The 20906-nt window shown below is 48.3% G+C and overlaps 5 protein-coding genes and 1 non-coding gene across 6 annotated transcripts; 3 read left to right on the top strand and 3 right to left on the bottom strand.

The window, feature by feature from the left end:
* Positions 1–2200: 2200 nt before the first annotated feature.
* F4813DRAFT_398548 (uncharacterized protein) lies at positions 2201–3791 on the bottom strand (the record flags this gene model as incomplete). The annotated part of the gene is made up of 1 exon (XM_049248061.1): positions 2201–3791. Exon 1 carries the CDS (start codon positions 3590–3592, stop codon positions 2201–2203), a length of 1392 nt encoding a protein of 463 aa, XP_049097162.1. The 5' UTR covers positions 3593–3791.
* Positions 3792–4997: 1206 nt separating this feature from the next.
* F4813DRAFT_398546 (ketoacyl-synt-domain-containing protein) lies at positions 4998–12090 on the top strand (the record flags this gene model as incomplete). Its single annotated transcript, XM_049248060.1, has 5 exons — positions 4998–5284; positions 5356–5629; positions 5703–9335; positions 9411–9962; positions 10017–12090. 5 exons carry the CDS (start codon positions 4998–5000, stop codon positions 12081–12083), a joined length of 6813 nt encoding a protein of 2270 aa, XP_049097161.1. The 3' UTR covers positions 12084–12090.
* Positions 12091–13487: 1397 nt separating this feature from the next.
* On the top strand, positions 13488–14541 carry F4813DRAFT_391909 (GroES-like protein; the record flags this gene model as incomplete). Its single annotated transcript, XM_049247226.1, has 2 exons — positions 13488–13861; positions 13917–14541. The coding sequence occupies 2 exons, from the start codon at positions 13488–13490 to the stop codon at positions 14539–14541; spliced, it is 999 nt and encodes a 332-aa protein (XP_049097160.1).
* A 533-nt stretch (positions 14542–15074) lies between these two features.
* On the bottom strand, positions 15075–15172 carry F4813DRAFT_t110. The gene has a single exon. It is a non-coding gene; the product is annotated as a tRNA-Asn (tRNA).
* A 429-nt stretch (positions 15173–15601) lies between these two features.
* F4813DRAFT_184035 (FAD binding domain-containing protein) lies at positions 15602–17810 on the bottom strand. Its single transcript, XM_049239347.1, has 4 exons — positions 17267–17810; positions 16982–17195; positions 16512–16900; positions 15602–16458 (listed from the first exon to the last, which is right to left on the bottom strand). The coding sequence occupies exons 1-4, from the start codon at positions 17537–17539 to the stop codon at positions 15802–15804; spliced, it is 1533 nt and encodes a 510-aa protein (XP_049097159.1). The 5' UTR covers positions 17540–17810; the 3' UTR covers positions 15602–15801.
* Positions 17811–19143: 1333 nt separating this feature from the next.
* F4813DRAFT_368026 (putative pyridoxal reductase) lies at positions 19144–20743 on the top strand. The gene is made up of 2 exons (XM_049244255.1): positions 19144–20296; positions 20362–20743. Exons 1-2 carry the CDS (start codon positions 19484–19486, stop codon positions 20650–20652), a joined length of 1104 nt encoding a protein of 367 aa, XP_049097158.1. The 5' UTR covers positions 19144–19483; the 3' UTR covers positions 20653–20743.
* Positions 20744–20906: the final 163 nt, after the last annotated feature.

The following is a 20906-nucleotide window of genomic DNA, read 5'->3' as shown; positions in this document are numbered from 1 at the left end:
TGATGAAATACAAAAGACGGTCGACGACTTGGCCGAGCTGAACTAAGAACTGCAGGATTTGAACGAATCTATCTTCGCCCGACGCCCGATGCGGTTCGAGAACGCCAATACGATAGCCTCCTTGGCCTCACGATATTCTAATCGGCTATCACTAAATCTGCTATCAAATATCTAAGATCCTTAGCTAATTATGGGATTCCTATTGGCGGAGGTACGATGAATTGCCTACTACAGGCGGGACGAAGAGGCAGGGAGACGCCTGCTTCAAAAGTCGGTCACCCCTTTCCCGCGTGTTATGTGATAGGGCTGAGCTATTCTATGTCATCCTTTGAGGTCGTCATAGAAGACTGCGCCAATTATGCTTACTGCAAGATCTGTTCTGTATTATCGATATACGTGCATCTCATTGACTCCTTCGAAGGCACGGGAAGAATCGCGGCCTAGAGTCTCTCATTTAACTTTCCCCACGACTTTCTGTCCCTCTTGTTAATCCGCAAGATAACCCTCACCACATACTTTACATCTATGTAGTGGTATCTTTGCCAAGAAGTTGAGGCTGGGAATCATCGAGGTTTACTTAACTTAAGGGGGCTAATTCCCGTATTTAGTAACATGTTTAACATTATGCAGCGAGTAAAAGGGGAGAAACAAAAAGTTTGAAGTTGTCTATAAATTCAATAGGCTATAAAGGGGTTCATGTTAACTCATTTGATAAATTATAACCGCGAAAGAATCGTAGTTACATTTATCGTATCTACTCATCATCTTGAACTATCCCTAATATCTAATAACTGTTTTATCTTTTGACGAGTAACTGATTTTGCGTCGTACTCCCGTGATCATCATATGATGCAGGTGCAGTTGCGTATGGGGGCTTTCAAGCTTATCACCAATTAAATGCAACTCGTTAAATTTCCTCCGTCATCTTTTATTAGTTACAGATCGATTCCTTTCATGAGAAGGATGGAAATTAATAACTGGTAAATATATGCCAAAATAGAACCAACAGATTATTTCGTGGAGCACGCAATGAAAAAAAAAAATCCTTCTAAAAGCTTTGCATGTAGATCTTTTTTGAAGGAAATTCATTTAGGATCATCTTTTAGCTAAGTATCGGACGCAGCTTATATCCATCTCGCTCTCTAAGAATTTCTCTTGCTTCGTATTGCGTGGACGTACCCAGGACCGCCTTTGAGGAATAATCATACCCAAGTTTGACGTACCTACGCCATAATGCACGTCGAAGCAAGCGTTCGGGAGCGAGCTTTCTTTAAGTCCGTCGAGGCAGCGATTATTCGGGTATCAAAAGCAAAACTCTATTGGCTTAATAGAATATTCACAATGTCATCATGCGGCTTGCTGACCCGAGATGGCTTATAACGGTATATGCAGAGAATTCAGCCACCACACGTTACGCCAGCGGACACTAAAATCAAGCATAACTTGGAAGGAATAAATGAAGGAACGGATGCGCACTACTGCAAGTGATAAATGCTTTAAATTCCAGCCGCAGTGGAAAAGGGAATATGATACGAGTCCCCTTTTCTCGAACCGTACGAGGTTGCGTACAAGGTTGTGCGGCGGAATTAACGGTTACCGCTTAGACCATATTCCTTTACGTTGGTAACTATACGGATTTACCTACAAACGCGAGGAACCGTATTCACCTAGGTCTAGAACTAAGACATCAGTACCTACCTACCTAACCTTACGAGCTACGCCTTGTGGTGTTAAGCCCGGGCAGATCTGAGGTAGGACTCAGATCTAACTAGCTTGGTTCTGAGTTGCCTACTTCCAGTTGCCACTTGTCAGATTTGAATGGGAGATGCTAATACTAAGAATCATAAAGTAGAACTGCTAACTTGGGAACTGGGGTTGGTATTTCAAACATAGTCGTCTCGTACAAGTAAGACACACCAATGAAACACCAACTAAGTTGAATAATTTCTATAATGGTAAAGTTAATGAAAAACAACACCGAGTAAACTAATACAGTAATGTACCTAAGTGATTATCTACCTACTAGGTAGGTAGGTAGGTAGGTAGGTAGGTATGCATTAATCATTAAGAGTGAAAGGATCACCGTCCGATAATTAATTGTCTTGGAAACTTGGCTTTCTCCAAAGGCTTTCCAGGTAAACAGTAAGCTTTGTAAATTCTCATAATTGATAAGTATGATCTAGTTATGGTATGCTAGACTTTATATGCTAATATCTCTCAATCTTACTCTCATCATCTCAACTATTTTCGAGTGCTCTTTTCCTAGCCACGATCCCAAGTTTTTATACAGATCATCTATGTTCCCCGACGTAGATTCGTCCATACGGGTAGAACTCCGGGACGCGAATACGTCAATGAGATATCCGACCCTTTTCATCTCGCCTAATAATAACTGAATTCTTAACGCGGCCTGCACCAGCTGGTCGTCGATGCTAAAGCAGCCCATAGTCATCTGCGTAGGAGCGAGATCTTTTGCGGCATTTCGCGTCCCTGATGGCGTGCTCGAGCCGCTGACACTTGTATTCGCAGTACTAGCTCCTATGCTTAGCCAGGACGATGGTGACCTGCACATCGACCCAGTAGAGGAGCAAGAAGGCGACATACCATGCCGTATTGTCGCGTTTGGTATAGGACTTAGTGAGGATGTCTTGGAGCATCCGGCTTCACGGCTATACCAAAGCACAATCTGTCCGATAATAGAGGCATAAAGAAATGCGAGATGAGAGTAGTTAGCACAGGAACAGCTCAACAAGCGACCGAGCCTCTCGGTGGCTTCGCGGTTAAGTTGTAATATAAAATCCAGGGGGACGCAATTTATGGAGGTGGCCGTCGTGCCTGGTGGCGGCGTAGTTCTGGAGTGTGCTTTGCTGATGTTCAGGGAAGATAAACTATTCAAAATCTCGTACGCCTCCCGGGTACAGTCGTGATTCTTGGCGTCGTCATGTTGCATAAAGGGGCTGTCTAGATATATTCTGTCATCCCCCGGAGTATGAGCCCCTGTTGTTTGCCCTGTTGAAGCCGGGGAGCTTTCAAGCTCTGGCCATCCCAAGTGGAATGGCTCGGTCTCTAGATTGGTGGATGAGGGTTCGTCCCTAATGATGTTCGTCAAAACCCATTCGTTCATATCCAGAGATGAGAAATTCGTGAGCGGTGGCCCCAATTGGTCGTTATGGAATTCATCCAGCACGCTAACACTCGTCATAGCATGGCTGGAATATTCCTCGGCTGCCCCCCAAGCCGAGTGTATATCATTGATACTCGAACTCGAATTGGTCCTCGGTAAGATAGTGTCACTAATGGAACTACCTGCACGACGGCTGTAACTACTGTCGTCGGGCCCACTCTCCTTTCTACTTCTGTGGTGCTCTCCTGTTGTGCGAGGCCCGCCTATCATGGCTGGAATCTGTAACCTTTCTCTTGGTGGTTTACCCATTTTCCGCGAGACCCCATAGACGCAGGTGATGCCAAGAGACACACATCGTCCACATTCAGGCTGGCCTCGATCGCATTTGAGCTTTGCAGAGCCACACCCATCGCAACTAGATCGTAGCTTGGGTTGCCGAGACGGTCGTGGGGGGTTATTAATCATCATTAGTAAAATGAATAAAACGTGAGCTTCCACGTTTCAACGCCTGAGAAGGGTTGTTATTATCAAAAAGAAATTTGTCAAAGATTTGTCAAAGACTCAAAGTAGAACTCAAAGTAGACTTGTCCACTAGATTTCAAGCCATTCCGAACCTGCATGTCTGCAACCCCCTGTTCATGCGAGAGGGACTTCTGTTAGATAAAATGCGAAAAAGCTAACTCGGAGACATTTTGTTTTTTTTCCCCCTAAGCCAACAGACTTACATCGTGGCACTACGGATGGTTACACAGAATAGGCTCTCTTACGGTTCCTTCAGACTATTTCTATGCATCGGTAAGCTTATCGCTTACTTCCGCCATTCTGCCGCTCTCCCTAACGCCTCGTGGAGCATGATATTACTGCATAATACGGATTGGTGAATGTTCGAGGAATGCCTTATCGTGGCACCCTTACACACCAGGATGTGCTTACAATATACGTTTCTTCTTGGAATGGAAAAACGGACATTCCGAATAATATACCAACTAACCTAGATGACTTAACTGGATGCTTTAGAAGGACAAATATTTCAAAGTGTAGTAGCAATTTTTACATTTACGATAACCGAACATGACTTGAATTATTTTGACCTACTTTGCATAGAAAGGAATAGCATCGTCACAAGAAAATATAACATACTAAGATGATGTTCTATTTGACGTTTAAAACGCACAGTTCCGTATACTCTGCATATACCTACCTACCTCCCACATACGAGGTATGTTGCCTAGCGAGGTTGAGGCTCAGCAATGAACTAACCATGTCGCAGACAGCACGTGCTTCCCGCCCTGCTGGTAAAGATTACTCATTGTCCGACCGGTTCATACGTTCTAAGAGAGGTTGGCATAAGCTCGTTTCAGCTTATCGACCTGAAGAGGATTGGTGCTACTATTCGCCGGCAGTGCGAGGGAATGGAATCATGAATATGTCACGGCAAAGGTGAAACAACACCTTACAACCCTATCTATCAGATAAAACCCCCCGAGATCTTTAGAATAAGCCCCGATTACTCTTAGATCTCCCGCAGGATTCCCGGCTCCGAGATAGGTCGAGATGCTCAATCCTGAGTGGAAGCTTGTGGCTGCTTATGTCACATATCAACAACTCGAGTATGCCCGAACACAGTCACTGCTAGCTTGGCAAGGCAAGGGAAGCTGAGGAGATAAGGCTTAAGGGGGGGTCTGGACTGAAGAGATGATCGGCGGCGTCGTGGTGTGGTTATTATTCATAGACTCGAAGAGACATTGTAGATATCAATTATATATGTATAGACCTCGAACGTCTCTTTGATACAGAGTGGTCTGCAGTCTACAATCCACAGCAACGGCCAAACCATCGACTCATATCTCCAAGTCGTATCATCAACGTCAAAATGGTTAACCAACTGAAACTGTATCTCTTCGGAGATCAGACATACGACACACAATCGCACTTGAGGGAGTTGATGCTATACAGACACAATCCAGTCTTGGAAGACTTCCTGGTCAAAGTATACGACGCTATCCGCACAGAGATATACAAGCTTCCAGCTGAAATCAGGGACGATCTCCCTCGGTTCACTTGTTTGGACGATCTCGTCCTGTGGAATCAAGATGGAAAACGGTGCATAGCCTTAGACATGGCTGTAACATGCATGTACCAACTCGGTGTATTCATCAGGTAAGACATATCTTAACTCCTAACATACGTTACCCACGTTGTAGCACGACATACTAAACCATATTATGCAGCCAGGCTGACACGTGGGATTTCCACGCCAACGATTCCCACGTTCTGGGTCTCTGCACGGGAGCTTTGGCAGCAGCAGCTATTGGCTGCAGTCGTAACACGCTCGAGCTCATCCCCGTGGCTGTCGACGCAGTGGTTGCGGCTTTCAGAACGGGCGTGCGGGTAACCGATATGGCACAGAGGCTCCAGTCCTCGGATTTGTCAGATCCGAGCTGGTCAATCATTGTTCCCGGTTCTGCCTCTGCTGATGCCATCCGAAGATTTTGCGAACAAACAGTAAGCATAATTGTTCTGTGTTAAAGTCGTACCGGTTGGATACTTTACTTACCTACCTACTTTGCTACATTAGACGTTACCCCTATCTGCCAGGCCGTACGTCAGCGCCTATGCTCCAAACGGCGTCACTGTTAGCGGACCGCCTCGATCGCTCGATCTACTTACCCGCTCGGGAACTTTACATAATTCAGGGTTAAAGGGTATCAAGATTTTCGGACCTTACCATGCTCCGCATTTATACTCTTCAGAAGACGTCGACGAAATTGTCGAGAGCCTGAGTTCCAGCGGCACCGATTCACGCTCTAGCTATATTCCCGTCTTTTCCAGCACTGGAAAGTCGGAGGAGAGTAGCAACTTTGGGGCGCTCTTGAAGTCTGCCGTCGGTCAAATATTGCTGCAACCTATTCGTTGGAACGATATCCTCGAGGAGCTGCAAGCTTGTCTCCGGAGAGAGCAACCCGAGTCATTCAGCATTGTTCCAATTGGGACGAAAGCCGACCAGCTGATTTACACAGCGCTTAAGCAGACATCTCTGCGTTCCTTGTTAACACACACGCCGACACAGAGCCAACCGTCCGTTGCCCAGGGCAGCTCGCATGCCAGTCCCGGAAAGCCCAAGCTCGCCATCATCGGGTTATCGGGGAGATTCCCTGGCGCACAAGACAACGAGGCATTCTGGGATCTTCTTTACCAGGGTCTAGATGTCCACAAGCCCGTCCCAGACTTTCATTGGGATGCTAGAACCCATGTCGACCCTACAGGAAAGGGGAAGAACACTAGCGCGACGGCATTTGGCTGTTGGCTTGACGACCCTGCCGGTTTCGATGCGCGCTTCTTCAACATCTCGCCCCGAGAGGCGCCACAAATTGACCCTGCGCAAAGGCTTGCCCTAATGACGGCTTACGAAGCGATCGAGCAAGCCGGTATTGTCCCAGACGCTACTCCATCGACACGACGCGATCGCGTCGGCGTCTTCTATGGTGTGACTAGCATGGACTGGATGGAAACGAACAGCGCTCAGAATGTGGACACGTACTTCATCCCAGGTGGAAACCAGGCATTTATCCCGGGACGTGTCAACTACTTTTTCAAGTTTAGCGGCCCGAGTTATGCGGTTAATACGGCATGCTCATCCAGTCTTGCCGGCATCCACCTCGCCTGCAATTCTCTGTGGAGGGGAGACATCGATACGGCTATTGCGGGCGGTACCAATGTCTTGACCAACCCGGACATGACGGCTGGTCTCGATAAGGGACACTTCCTCTCACGAACGGGCAACTGTAAGACTTTCGACGACTCGGCTGATGGATACTGCCGAGGAGAAGGCGTCGGTACGATCATCATCAAACGTCTTGACGATGCTATCGCCGACAAGGACCCCATCATGGGATTGATCTTGGGAGCGTACACAAATCACTCGGCTGAGTCCGAGTCTATTACACGGCCGCACGTTGGAGCTCAGCGTGCCATCTTCAAAAAGATCCTAAACCAAGGTGCCGTCGACCCCTATTCTATCGGATATGTTGAGATGCACGGAACTGGTACGCAAGCGGGCGACGCCGGAGAGATGTCCAGCGTTTTGGACAGCTTTGCCCCGCCTCTTTCTCAAGTGAAGACCGGCCGAAGCAGTAACGAAGCTCTCTACTTGGGTTCTGCTAAGGCAAATGTCGGCCACGGCGAAGCTGCTTCTGGTATGGCAAGTCTTACCAAGGTACTCCTGATGATGCGCAAGAATATGATAGTACCGCACTGCGGTATCAAGACAAAGATAAACCACAAGTTTCCGACGGACCTAAACGAACGAAATGTCCATATTGCTTTAAAGCCGACCCCTTGGGAAAGGAGTTCCGACCCTTCAAAGCCCCGACGAGCATTTGTGAACAACTTCAGCGCTGCTGGCGGGAACACGGCTCTGTTGATCGAAGATGCGCCATACGTGCCCGAGTCGACCAACCAAGTCCCCGATACGCGAAACCAACACCTTGTGGCCGTATCGGCTAAGAATGGCGTCTCCTTGCAAGGAAACCTAAAGTCTCTGCTCAAGTTCTTAGAGCATAACCCAAGTGTCAACCCCGGCCAGCTCTCGTACACCACAACAGCACGACGCATTCACCACCAGCACCGCGTGATGCTTACTGGTTCGACCGCTGAGGATTTATGCGTCCAGATCGAGGCAGCTATCCGCGACCAAACGGGAATGACTAGGCCCAAGGGCTCTCCTAAGGTTGTCTTCGCATTCACAGGACAGGGAGCACAATACCCCGGCATGGGAAAGGAACTCTACGACAACTTCTCTCTGTTCCGCACTGAAGTTAGAAGATTAGATCGTATTGGCCACAACCTCGGCTTTCCTTCTATACTTCCCGTCATCCAATCGAAGGAATTAGATGTCAGCATCTTCAAGCCCGCCGCTGTTCAGTTGGCTAGTGTCTGTTTACAAATCGCACTCAGCAAGCTGTGGGCGTCGTGGAATATCACTCCTACCGCCGTTGTCGGACACAGTCTAGGCGAGTACGCGGCTCTAAACGTTTCTGGGGTTTTATCCGACGCAGACACCATCTACCTCGTGGGAGCGAGAGCTACTTTACTCCAGGAGAAGTGCACACGGGATACCCACTCTATGCTGGTGGTTATGGCATCGGTAGAGACGGTCCAGGGCATCCTCAAACATCGCACGTACGAAGTTGCTTGCATCAACTCACCAACAGAGACCGTCTTGGCTGGTATCAATGAGGACATCGCCGTATTCAAGAATCTGCTAGCGGATGCGGGACTCAAGACGACACTATTAAAAGTTCCCTACGCTTTCCATTCGTCTCAGGTAGACCCGATCTTGGAGGACTTCAAGAAGATAGCCGGTGGCGCAACTTACTCCGAGGCTAAGATTCCCGTGCTATGCCCCTTGGACGGAAGCATTGCCGTCGGTATCGAAAACTTCGGCCCTGACTATCTCGCCCGCCATACCCGAGAACCTGTCAATATGCGAAAGGCACTTCTGGCAGCAAACACTCGCCACATTCTCGGCGATCAGTCTACCACGTTGGAAATCGGCCCTCATCCCGCCATCTCCGGTATGGTTCGATCGGTCCTCGGATCCCAGACTAAAACTCTGGCGTCCTTACAGAGGGGAAGACCGGTTTTCGTGACCCTGGTGGCTGCTCTAAAAGCCCTCTACACTGCAGGTGCTGATATTCGATGGTCGGAATACCATTCTGATTTTAAGGCCTCTCACAAGGTTGTCCAGCTACCGGCATACAATTGGGACTTGAAGCCATACTGGATACAATACGTCAACGACTGGTCCTTGCGCAAGGGAGATCCTCCTCTAGTAATCAGCGGCTCCTCGCGACTCGAGAGCACTACCGTCCATAAGGTTGTCGAAGAGACGGGCGATTCCAAGAAAGCTCACATCGTCGTCGAGGCGGATGTCACACGCAAGGATTTCCGCCCATTGGTAGAAGGCCACGAGGTCGACGGGGTTCCTCTCTGCACTCCCGCAGTTTATGCCGATATCGCGCTGACCGTCGGTACTTACCTCCTCGAGCGATATAATCCAAGCAAGGCGGGCAGCATCGTCAACATCTCCAACTTGGACATTGTCAAGGCTTTGATTCTCCGACCCGACGCTGCTCAACAGGCCCTTCAAGCTCATGCCGAGGCAGACTGGACATCAAACACGGCGACTGTCAAATTCGTGACTTTTGACGTATGCGCTCCGTTACCTTTCTTTGCAATATCACCCCTTTTCCGTAGATAGGTATGCTAACAAATTCAACGGCAGGCTCAGCAAAGACCACAGGAGCATTCTCGCTGTGTTATCCGATTTACGGACAGCAGCCTCCAGCAAAAACTACAAAAGGAAGCAGCAAACGTTAAGCAAAGATTGCAATCCCTTCGAAATGGAATAACCACTGGTGAGACTGCTCGTTACAATCGTTCCATGGTATACCGCGCCATCCGGCCGCTGGCACGATTCCACGACGACTACAGAGCCGTGGACGAGATTCTTCTCGACAGCAAGACGCTAGAGGCTTCCAGTCGTCTTAGCTTTGGAAGCTTTAAGAAGGGTGGTGACTTTCACACTCATCCTGGCCTCTTAGATGCTTTGACTTGGTCTGCTGGATTCTCCATGAACTGCAAGGATGACAACGATCTGGACCGGGATGTCTATGTGAACCACGGATGGGGCTCGTTCCAAATGTTCGAGCCGCTCTCGTTCGAAAAGGAGTACACTACTTACTCGCGTATGGTCGAAGGTAAAGATCGATTGTGGCATGGCGATGTGATGATATTGCACGGCGACAAAGTCGTCGCACACTTCGGAGAGTTTGCGGTGAGTTCTCCCCTATTTTCATATTTAGAAACACTTACTTATATGTGACCTTAGATGCAAGGTGTACCACGTCGAGTCTTGCGGGTGATTCTGTCAGCAGAAAGTGGCAAATCCAAAAAGCAACAGCCTGTTCAGCCGTCCGTACAGAAAAGCCACATTGCTCCCTCAACACACTCTCAACCTCTCGTCAGCGCAGAAAAGCCTGCCCCAGTAATTGCAGGGCCTTCGTCGTCGCCTAATGTTGCACGAGCCTTGGCCATTATTGCTGATGAAAGTGGTATTGCCGTATCGGATTTAACCGACAACACCGTTTTCGGCGACGTCGGAATTGATTCTCTCTTGGGCCTAACTATCTCTGCTAGATTTAAGGAAGAGCTTGAAATGGATCTCGATTTCAACGCGCTCTTCTACGAATATCCCACCGTTGGGGATCTTAAAGGCTTCTTTGGAGATTCGAAATCGGCCAGCACCACTGGTGCTTCTACTCCGAGAACAAACGACGGAATAGACACTCCCATGCCAAAAGCTAGTACGCCAACCTCGTCTGTCGCAGATGAGCCCTTGGTGGCAGTTAAGGTCGACTTCAAGCGCGCCCTTGAGATTATATCCGAGGAGAGCGGTGTTGCAATTCAGGACCTTACCGACGACACCAATTTCGCCGACTCGGGCGTGGACTCGCTGCTATCGCTCGTCATCGTGAGTCGATTCAGAGATGAGCTCGAGCTCGACATCCAACACGAGTCTCTCTTCCTAGAATGCCCTACTGTTGCCGACCTGAAGGAATTATTGCTTGGAACCACCAGCGCAGAAAACACAGCTCAACCCCCTGTTGAGGAAAAGCCAGAACCTGCCATTGCCACCAAAGCACCACGCTTCACGGAGAGCGAAAATGCCGAACTAGCTGCGCGAAAGGCGGCTGTTGACGTGTATGTCCAGAAGTACGCTGCCGGATTTTCGGCACCAGTTCCTTCGCCGTCCGCCATCGCGCCAAGGGACGATGCAAAGGTTGTTCTAGTAACAGGAGCATCAGGCAGCTTGGGAGGCCACTTAGCCTTTCAGCTAGCGCATCGCGCCGACGTAAAGACGGTTATCTGTCTCAATCGCGAGAATAAGACCGAAGCTTTTACGCGTCAGAAGAAGGCCATGAAGGACAAAGGTGTCCACTTCCCCGAACATCTCCTTTCTAAGTTGCAAGTGGTGCAGACCGACAGCTCGGCCCCTATGCTTGGTTTAACGAAGGGAGAATATGAGATGTTAGCGGGCTCCGTCACGCATCTCATTCACAACGCGTGGCCTATGAGCGTGAAGCGACCTTTGGATGGCTTCGAGCCGCAGTTTAGCACCATGCGCAACCTAATCGATCTCGCGTCTGCTGTCGTAGCCCGTCGCCCTGCAAGCTTCCGGTTTGGCTTCCAGATGATCTCGTCTATCAGCGTCGTCGGAAACTACGGACGCACAGAAGATCACATAGTAGTCCCAGAGGACAGGGTCGACGTTGACGCGCTTCTTCCCGTGGGTTACGCGCAGGCCAAGTGGGGTTGCGAACGGATGCTCGACGAGACCCTGCACAAATACCCGGAGCACTTCCGCCCTATGACCGTGCGCCTGGGCCAAATTGCCGGGTCCAAGGTCAGCGGATACTGGAACCCCATGGAACACTTCGGGTTCATGATGAAATCCTCGCAGACGCTGAATGCCTTACCCGATGTCGACGGCACCGTATACTGGACGCCCGTCAACGACATAGCCGGCGCGCTCGCCGACCTCGTCTTGCGAGCACACCCGAAACCGCACTATCCCTTCTACCACATCGAGAACCCTGTCGGCCAGCCCTGGCGCGAAGTAAACAAGATCCTAGCCGACGCTCTAGGTATCCGGGACTTGATTCCTCTAGAAGAATGGACAAAGCGCGTGAGAGCAGCACCGCAGCGCAACAACCCGGCTGCCGCTCTGGCCGATTTCCTGGACAGCAATTACCGGCGCATGTCCTGCGGCGGGCTCGTTCTCGACGCCAAGAAGACGCTCGAGCACTCGCCTACCCTGGCCGCCGTGGGCCCGGTGAGCGAGGAGGTTATTAGGAGGTACATCTATGTTTGGAAAGAGATTGGGTTCCTGAACTAAAGGATTGGATTGGTTTATTGATATACTTGGGGGCTTCGCTGCAGAAAAGTAAGAGGAACTAGACTGAAGATATAGCTTTGTAAGATAGGAACGTTATAAACAAGGAATACGATACTTTTACAGGTTACTTGAATTGACTACTTGTACGAACTTTGGCATTCATCTTCTCGTCTCTAATATGTTTATGTCGCATATAATAAGCAATGACATTTTATGACATTACAAGTTACCTTTTAGTCAAGTGGATAATCTGACAGTTTAATAGTTAAAACAATTTCTTAGTTAATAGCCCGATTATTTCAAGAGGTTATAGTGACTGAACTTCAAACCAGACAAAAAGGGGTAAATCAATAACTTGAGTTTACATAGCAACATACATAGATTTTAAGGATCATATAGTTTTCAAATTTAGTATTAATCAAGGTACGATATGAATCTATTGCGTGAATAGTACCATCATACACGCAAAATAATGTTACCCCTGGTCGGGAACCCCTTTTTCTACTTTAATTTTATTTCCAATTACCTATCAAATACTCTAGTCTTCAAGCCTTTACTAACCCTTAAGATGTCGACATAAGTCTAGAATGTTATCAATCCAAACCGAATGCTTTCTATGTCTGAAATAAGTTAACTAAGATATACTAGTGGCACATTTCAGATTCCTTCGGCACAGGCCGAATCCTTAACCCCCTTGGCATTTTTTACCCGCGTTGGGGCGGCAAAATAGTCGGGAATTTCCATCGACCATCCCACTTCATCCCACTTCATCCCACAAAGCAAGATCGATATTATGCCGACATTACAAGCAGCTTAGGAATGAAAAGTCTATAATGTAAAGAAAGGGACTGAAATAAATAGAATTTGGCTTCGACTCTTTTCCGCGTCACATGATGTAAGTGGGAGGGTGGCCCGGAAAACATAAAGGGTGTAAGCCGAAAAATGATACTCGTTCGGGTCAGCCTCGTACGTCATTAACTATTAGATCTTACAGATCTTTGTTTAGATCCGACGGGATCATCGCGGCTTACTCAACTTTAACAGTCGACTCTGGTGTGACGTCGGCCTTGAGGAATTAAGGATTATGTCCGATAGCGGACGCAAGAACTCGCGAGTCGGAACCGGGGCCAAGACATACGCATTACCGTTTCCTTCTTTCTCGTTCTTTTCCCGGTGATACGAGGTGGTGACACAAGCATCTTACATCCCAAGTCAAGACTTCGTTGGTAGAGTTGAAGCTTCAAAGGGTTCCCCCTATTGCGGGGTATATATGAAGCCTTGAGAGCTTGATAAAACTCGCAATAATTACCATCTCGTTTTGTTATTCATCATCTCGACAACGACAAGTATCTCAAGAATAAATATCAAATATCTCAAGCAAGAAAACATCTCATCTCATTCATCATGGCCACCATTCAAGTTTACCAGGCTACCAAGGTCGGCGGACCCTTTGAGCTAATCACGGCACCCAAGCCTACACCTGGTGCTGGTGAAGTTACTATCCGACCGAAGGCTGTTGCAATCAACGGAATCGACTGGAAGAACATTACCTTCGGCGCCACGATCCAATCCTGGCCCGCCGTTCTTGGTATCGACGGCGCCGGCGTAATCGAAGAAGTCGGCGAGGGCGTCACAGCTTTCAAGCCCGGCGATGAAGTCCTAAGCTACGCTCGTGGTATTCTGGGCAAGGGCTCGTTCCAGGAGGTGTACGTTGCCGTAGCAGAGGAGGTCGCTAAGAAACCGGCCTATTTAAGCTTTGAGGAGGCCGCTTCTCTATCGTAAGTAATTCTGGTTTGAACCCCCTATTCCATATAAGCTGACTTCCGATTTTAGAACCTGCTTCCTCACCGCAGAGGGTGCCATTGCCGGCGGCCTCAAAGTAGGCGTACCCGGACTGTCTAAGATAGAAAACACAAACCCGCCAAAGTCCATTCTTATTCTTGGCGGTAGCTCCGCCGTAGGAGCCGCTGCTATTCAGATCCTGCGCTTTGCGCTGCCGTCCGTTACCATTGTGGTGACTAGCTCAAAGCCTCACCACGAGCACCTGAAATCTCTAGGCGCGAACGCGGCTCTTGAGCGATCCGCTCAGCAGGACAGCGCCGCTCTCAAGGCCGCGTCGCCCGGGGGAGTTGGTTTCGACGCCGTTCTAGACGCTGTCGGAGCCGGCCCCGAATCGCCCGCCGTATATGACTCGTTCAGGGCTGACGGACCGAAGTTGTACTCGCTGGTTCTTACTCGACCTGGCGCGCAACCTCCCAAGGAACTGCAGTCTACGTTAGTCAGCGTGATGAACGCGGAGCTAGGCGCCATGGCTTGGCTAGGCAAGCAATTGGAGGAGCGCAAGTACAAGGTCCCCGTCAAGGCCGAGGTCGTAGGCCACGGATTCCCTGATATCCAGAAGGGTCTGGCCAGGTTCCCAGCCCAGGTCAGTGGTGTGAAGCTGATCGTCACGTTGTAAACGTGAATACAAGGTTGCAAGACCAAGGCGAATCTTACATGGTTCAGGTGAAATGCCAGTGGCATATATAGATTAGCAAATGAGATGGAGACCACGAGTCCATCATAATACTTCAACGTATCGGGGAAGTAAAAAAAAAAAATTTAGATTTATTATCTTAAACAAATTGAAACCTACATGTGATGTGTTGACGGGGAGGAATCAATTATATGACCGTATGGCATTATGGCATGGGTAAAATTATTGTTCAGCTCGGGCTTACATGCTAACATACCTGGTATTCACCCCTGGTTTCGGTGCTTATAGGTATCTTGGCCCGATAACCCATGTAGGCGTGGCCTATAATCCGGTGGTTGTACCTACCTAGGTACCTATTCAAACAGACTTTTAAGTCGGTGCGTGGGTAATGATATGCGCACGAATTGATAATGAAAGCAACAATGACCTGCCTGTAAAGGGGATTAAAAAAAACCTGCGGGCGAATATCTTCGGAGATGCTATTCTAAAAATGTTGTGAAAAATACAAAAAAGAACTCCTCGGGAAAGGCTCGAACTTTCAACCTCCTGATGGCTCTTAATAACGTTAAGATTATTAACAGTCAGACGCGCTAGCCAATTGCGCCACCGGGGAGAGGATTTAGGAATCGTTGAAAATTTGGATTGCTCTTGTTTAATAAGTAGCCTGTTAGCGTGTTCCATCTTTTACCCGAATGATTTTGACTAGGTTAGTTAATTAGCGCTGGCAGTCCTAAGGTACAGTTTTAAACGCATTTCCTAAAGGAATTTTAAAGATTGAAAAAAAGATATCGTATTACCGTATGCTATGGTATTGAATGTTTGGATTTATTATCAGCGTCAATGAGTCGATTGAAACGGTCAATAGTCCAGGCTTTGAATCCATCAGAACCAAATACAAAGCTTAGTGCCTGAAATGCCTCTTATTGTGCTTGTGGAAGACTTCTAAAGACCATATAACTATATTGAAATGAATGTATTCCGAAAGATATCTCAATTGCACAGGCATTATCCTTAGAAAATTCCACATAGGCAGTATATTCGAAAAGAGATCTATGACAACCTTAAGTATACATTGGGCAAATCATTCTATGAATACAACAGCAACACCCAACCCTACCGCTTTGTTCCCCCGCCACAAAGCGAATATCTAACAATACACGTAACCAACAAGCATCGTACCTAATCTACATATAAGAAAAACCAGCTCTGAAATCAAAACTGCTTGTATTCGTATACGCCACATCACAGAACCGAGTTATAAAAGTTGAAAAATCCCTTGGGGTCGTAGCGGCGCTTGAGGCTACGAAGGCGCTCAAGACGCCACGGTTCGTAGCCATACATAGCCTCCAATTTCTCGTTGCCGTGAGCGTAGTTCATGTATACGGATTCGATATCGTAGCCGGAATGTTCAGGTTTTATTACTTCGTCGCGAAGACTGCGCGCCCATGCATCGGCCGCAGGAGCGACGCTCTCGTCCGTATATGTGGTCTGGTAAAGGGCGAGAATGTTGGCGTAGTCGCGGTTTCCGACTGCTGTCTGCTCGGCTGGCTGCTCTGTCACGGCCTTCTGACCAAAGATCTCGTAGAAGATGATCGAGTTAGATGCGAGAGGGTTCTTCTTGATGAATTCTACGTATGAGTTGTAGAACTGTCGCTGCTGGGGTATGTCGAATTGTTTCAAGTTTGCCGTGTAAACGTTTTGGCTTGCACCGTCGAGACATGCCAAGTCGATCATACCACCAGCGGCGACGTGTGTGATCTGGCTCCAGGGGGCCATCGTCACGTTCAATGAGGTGCGCTCAATAGGATCGGTCGATTTCTTGTTTGTAGCAAAGCGGGCTGTGAATTGATCTCCCTGGTCCTTAGTGCCGGCGTACACAATGTTAAGATAGGTAACAGTCTAATGATATTAGCTTTGTTTCGACTTCTGACCGTGTTTTGGGTGACACTTACTTCGTGGGTAGATGAGTCCGTAAGGATGAAAAGATCTAGGGCAAGACCGGGGTCCTGGTTCGGAATAAGTTCGTTAATGACGCCGAAAACACCTTCGAGAGAAGCGTTGGTGAAAGTCATGTCCGCGTTATAGGTTAAGCCGTTATTCTGTAGAGGCCAAGTCTTGTATGTAAAGCTGAGAACAATTCCAAAGTTGTGGCCAGCTCCGCGCATAGCCCAGAACAGGTCCGAGTTCTTAGTGGCGGATACTTCAACGATAGAGCCGTCCCACAGAGCTACGCGCATGCTAACGATGGCATCTACAATCAAGCCGTATTTTCCCTGAAGTCTGCCGTGACCGCCGCCAAGACTGGCGCCGCCAACTCCGACGCAGGAGCAAGAACCGAGCGCTGCATCGAATTGTTAGTTAATGATAAAGGGATTTAATAGATAATAGAGTAGCAGTTTCAAAGAAAGAGACCAATACTGACGCAATTCTCGACCGGCTCCGTAAGCGACCGTGTAGACATCCCCGAATTTGGCGCCGCCGCCGACGGTGATGGTCTTATCGGAGTTCACGGTGATTTTGTTAAATTTCTCCATGTTAATAAACACGACATTCTTCGCCTTGGCCAGTGTAACCGTATTCCCGTGACCACCGCCACCTGCAAGGAATTGGATGTTGTGCTTCGTCATGTATTGGAGCTAAATAACGATGTCAGCCTATGAAGTATACAGGTAATCTCTCCGGTACGGGATGGCTTCGGCCCACTTACACCAACAGAAACATCTTTCTCTTCCGCCGGAAGGAATGCGACGCTGAATGTCGGCGCGCTCCACGTGGACCAACGGGTCGTGTCGTCGACCCACTCCGGGGAATCAGGGGTAACGATCGAAGCACTGGAAGAAATATTGAAGTCTAACGTGGGGGCAGTGGCCCTCTCCAAGAATTTCACAAGATCTTCACCTCTGCTAGCGTGCCAAGTAGGCCCAGCTGCAGCTGTGGAGGCAAAGATCGCCAGTGCATTAAAGATGGCGCGTGAGAGCATGATGATCGAGTGACACAAGAGAGATGGCTCTTTTCTTCAATGGGGAAATAGAACAAGTGTCGAATGGATGCTTGGGATGTTTCAACTGAAGTTTCTTAACGACTTAACGGCTTCCTATATTTTATATTCGAAGAGAAGCTAATGACCCTTCTCTTCGCATAACGCCCGAAATCCCATCGTTATTGTCGTCCCATGGACCATGGTGTGCCCGGTCAATACTCCTCCGGTCCTATTGCGCCTCCCATCCCGTCACGAGACGCATCCTAATGCAAGATAGAGTAAATATAGACTCGAAGGCCTGGATCTCAAGCCACAGCCGTATTCTATAGGTTAATAGATGCGGATAAGCAAGCACCCGTCACAGCAGGGCTCCTGAGAAGTGAGGCTGAAGCTGAGGCTAGAGCTGAAATGGTTTCCCGACGTACACCCTTTACTATGGGAACTCCCGAGAGTCCTCAATATGAAAGGCCCCGAAAGCCCTGCATCGTCCCGATATACGACATCATCACCGGATAATTAGACAAACTGTAAGGCATTTCGTTGTTAGCCGACGCCTCTTAATTTATTCCTTCTGTGAGATCGATGTAGGAGCTGACACAAAGCTAGTAAAGTTGTTGGGATTATATTCCATTCATCTCCGCAGCTAAGCACCTTATGACTAGGTTGCAGCTTTGGTTGACTCGATAGTGATAGTGTGGCACAGTAATATATCTCCTCAGAGGAGAACAACCTTTCGAAGGTGGTAGGTAACACAACAACAACAAAAACAACAACAACAACAAACAACATTGGTCACGATATAACCCTCAAAATTGATAAGATCAACGATCAACGTATTGCCAATAAGTTTAGAGACACTTTTGTTGACAATGTGAATAACACAAAGACATCGTCTGGAAGTGGTCATCTGGTAGTCATCTCGCTACATGTAGGCTACGCTCTCAACCGGTGTGGTGGCTGATTTTGTAAGTAATCTGACATCATTGCCATCTATGAGTAAGACAAGGATGATAGTTTGAGTTGAGTCGAAGAAAATGGTTTATGCGTGGGGGCGGCTCAAAGTTAAAATAGGGTTCGGAACGTGTAGGGCTATTCAGTCAACCAATCAGTTGTCACGGCCTAGAGCCATAGCGTCGCTTTAAAATGTGTCTTATCTCCGCAACCCTGGAACTGCTGACAAGTACCGAGATTAGACATAAGATTCGACGCATGTCCTATACTATATGCGGAATAGTATAGCTATACTTTAGCCAATCAGATTCAAGGAGGATTTCCGTTGTAGTATATGTACATCAGGGGTTATCAGGTAATTATATCGTTCAAGCCAAGTTTGAATAGTATGACTTAATGACCCCTTACGTTTTTAACTCTTTCTGACGTTTCTCATAGATATCTCTCTTTAAACGTAGAAAGCTAGATTAATTAGAATGGTACGACTCAGATCTTAAAAGTTACATGTAAGGTAAACAGTAAAGCAAACACCAATGCGCTGTGTTATAAAATCTGATATATGACTGGCGAAAGGGTTACACAATACGTACACAATACGTGCGTTGGCGAGAGCTGCGCCAACTGGCCCCTGTTAAAGCCTTCAAAATCGAAGAGTCCTAGCTGTAAATTAGCTGCAAATACGAGACTCCTTACAGCCTACAGCTAATAGGTTAATATGCGACACCGAAAAGACGGGAGTTATGCGCCGGAGTTTAGATGTCGCGAACTGCCTTAGTCAGGCTCCCTTCTTTCGCGCTCCCTTTGATCTTAAAACCGGGAGTCTTTCTCAGCTCGACCGGACTTGTCAGGCACCTAATCAGTCGGCTCCTTTGAAACCCGACTATGTCGTACAAGCCGAAACGCTTTTGTACACCATCTTCCGCTTCGTCACTTCTATGACGAGATATTCTATGAACGTGCCCAGGCTATTTAAACAGTCGAGATGATCTCGTAATGGCTCTCAAGAAAACTGGGATTCGTTCGTTCATATCAGCTATCACCTGCAACCCCTTTCGCAACTTCTCCCATCGCAAATCTCACCGTCTCGACAAAATGTCTTCGACTTCTGCTGCCGTCTTCAGGCCTAGGGATGTTACAGGCTTCGGGCTTATGGGCATGACCTGGCGCCCTAAGCACACGCCCGACGAGCAGGCCTTCGCAACGATGAAGGCAGCTATCGCTCAAGGCGCCACTTTCTGGTCTACTGGTGATTACTACGGCATGCCTGAGCCGACGGCTGGCTTAGCTCTGCTGCGCCGCTATTTCGAAGCTTACCCGGAGGATGCGAGCAAGGTCACCCTGTTCATTAAGTGCTGCGTCGACTCCAAGACCATGGCGCCTAAGATCAAGCGCGAGGAAGTACTTGCTAGCGCTGAGAACTGCTTCAGGGTTCTCGGCGGCGCGAAGAAGATAGACATCCTCGGCCCGGCCCGTATGGACCTCAGCGTGCCACTCGAAGAGACGCTAGGAGCATTCAAGGAACTTGTAGATGCTGGCAAGATTAGCGGCGTGGGAATAAGCGAGGCCGGCGCCCAGACCATCGAGAAGGCTAACGCCATCTACCCGCTAAGCCTGGTGGAAATCGAGTTCTCCCTATGGACCCCTGATATCCTAACAAATGGCGTAGCTGCTACGGCAAAGCGGCTTGACATCCCCCTTGTTGCTTACTCTCCCCTGGGACGTGGCTTCTTGACCGGTCAGATCAAATCCGTCGACGACATTCCCGAGGGAGATATCCGTCGGCGTTTTGACCGCTTTCAGCCCGAGGTAAGAATTTTTTGTTTTTACCCCCGTCTAGGGATATTCTTACGAAGCTAACTCACACCCCTTAGAACTTTAACAAGAACCTCGAGCTCGTGGATAAGCTGAAGTCCTTTGCAGAGAAGGCGGGCGTCACGCCGGCCCAGCTCGCTTTAGCCTGGATTCGCGCAGTTTCCAACTCTCCGCAAGCTGGCACTATCATTCCTATCCCTGGCGCTACGAGGGTCGAGCGTGTCGAGGAGAATTCTAAGAACGTTCTTCTTTCGCCGGAGAACAAGGCGGAACTTGATCAGATCCTTGCATCTTTCACGATCCAGGGTGGCAGGTACAACAAGGTACTCGAGGGTTTGCTTTGGCGTTAGAAGGTCTATGGGCCATGATTTAAACATCATTATGATACGAGTCGGTATTATATTAACTAAATAGTACCAATTAAACCCCGATACTCTACAAGCTAGATGATACCACGCAGCGAAGTGACTACATGTGTATAGGCCATCAAATAGGCTAAGTGCGTCAGCCTCAAAGCGTAGCTCATCATTCTGATGCATATAATTAGTATAAGTAGGATAATAAAACTTTTATCCACTAACCTAGATATGTTGCTGACGGACTA

The sequence above is a fragment of the Daldinia decipiens genome, assembly GCF_022478715.1.
Source record: "Daldinia decipiens strain CBS 113046 unplaced genomic scaffold F4813scaffold_31, whole genome shotgun sequence".
Classification (NCBI taxonomy): domain Eukaryota; kingdom Fungi; phylum Ascomycota; class Sordariomycetes; order Xylariales; family Hypoxylaceae; genus Daldinia; species Daldinia decipiens.
This window is presented reverse-complemented; position numbering and strand designations above follow the sequence as displayed.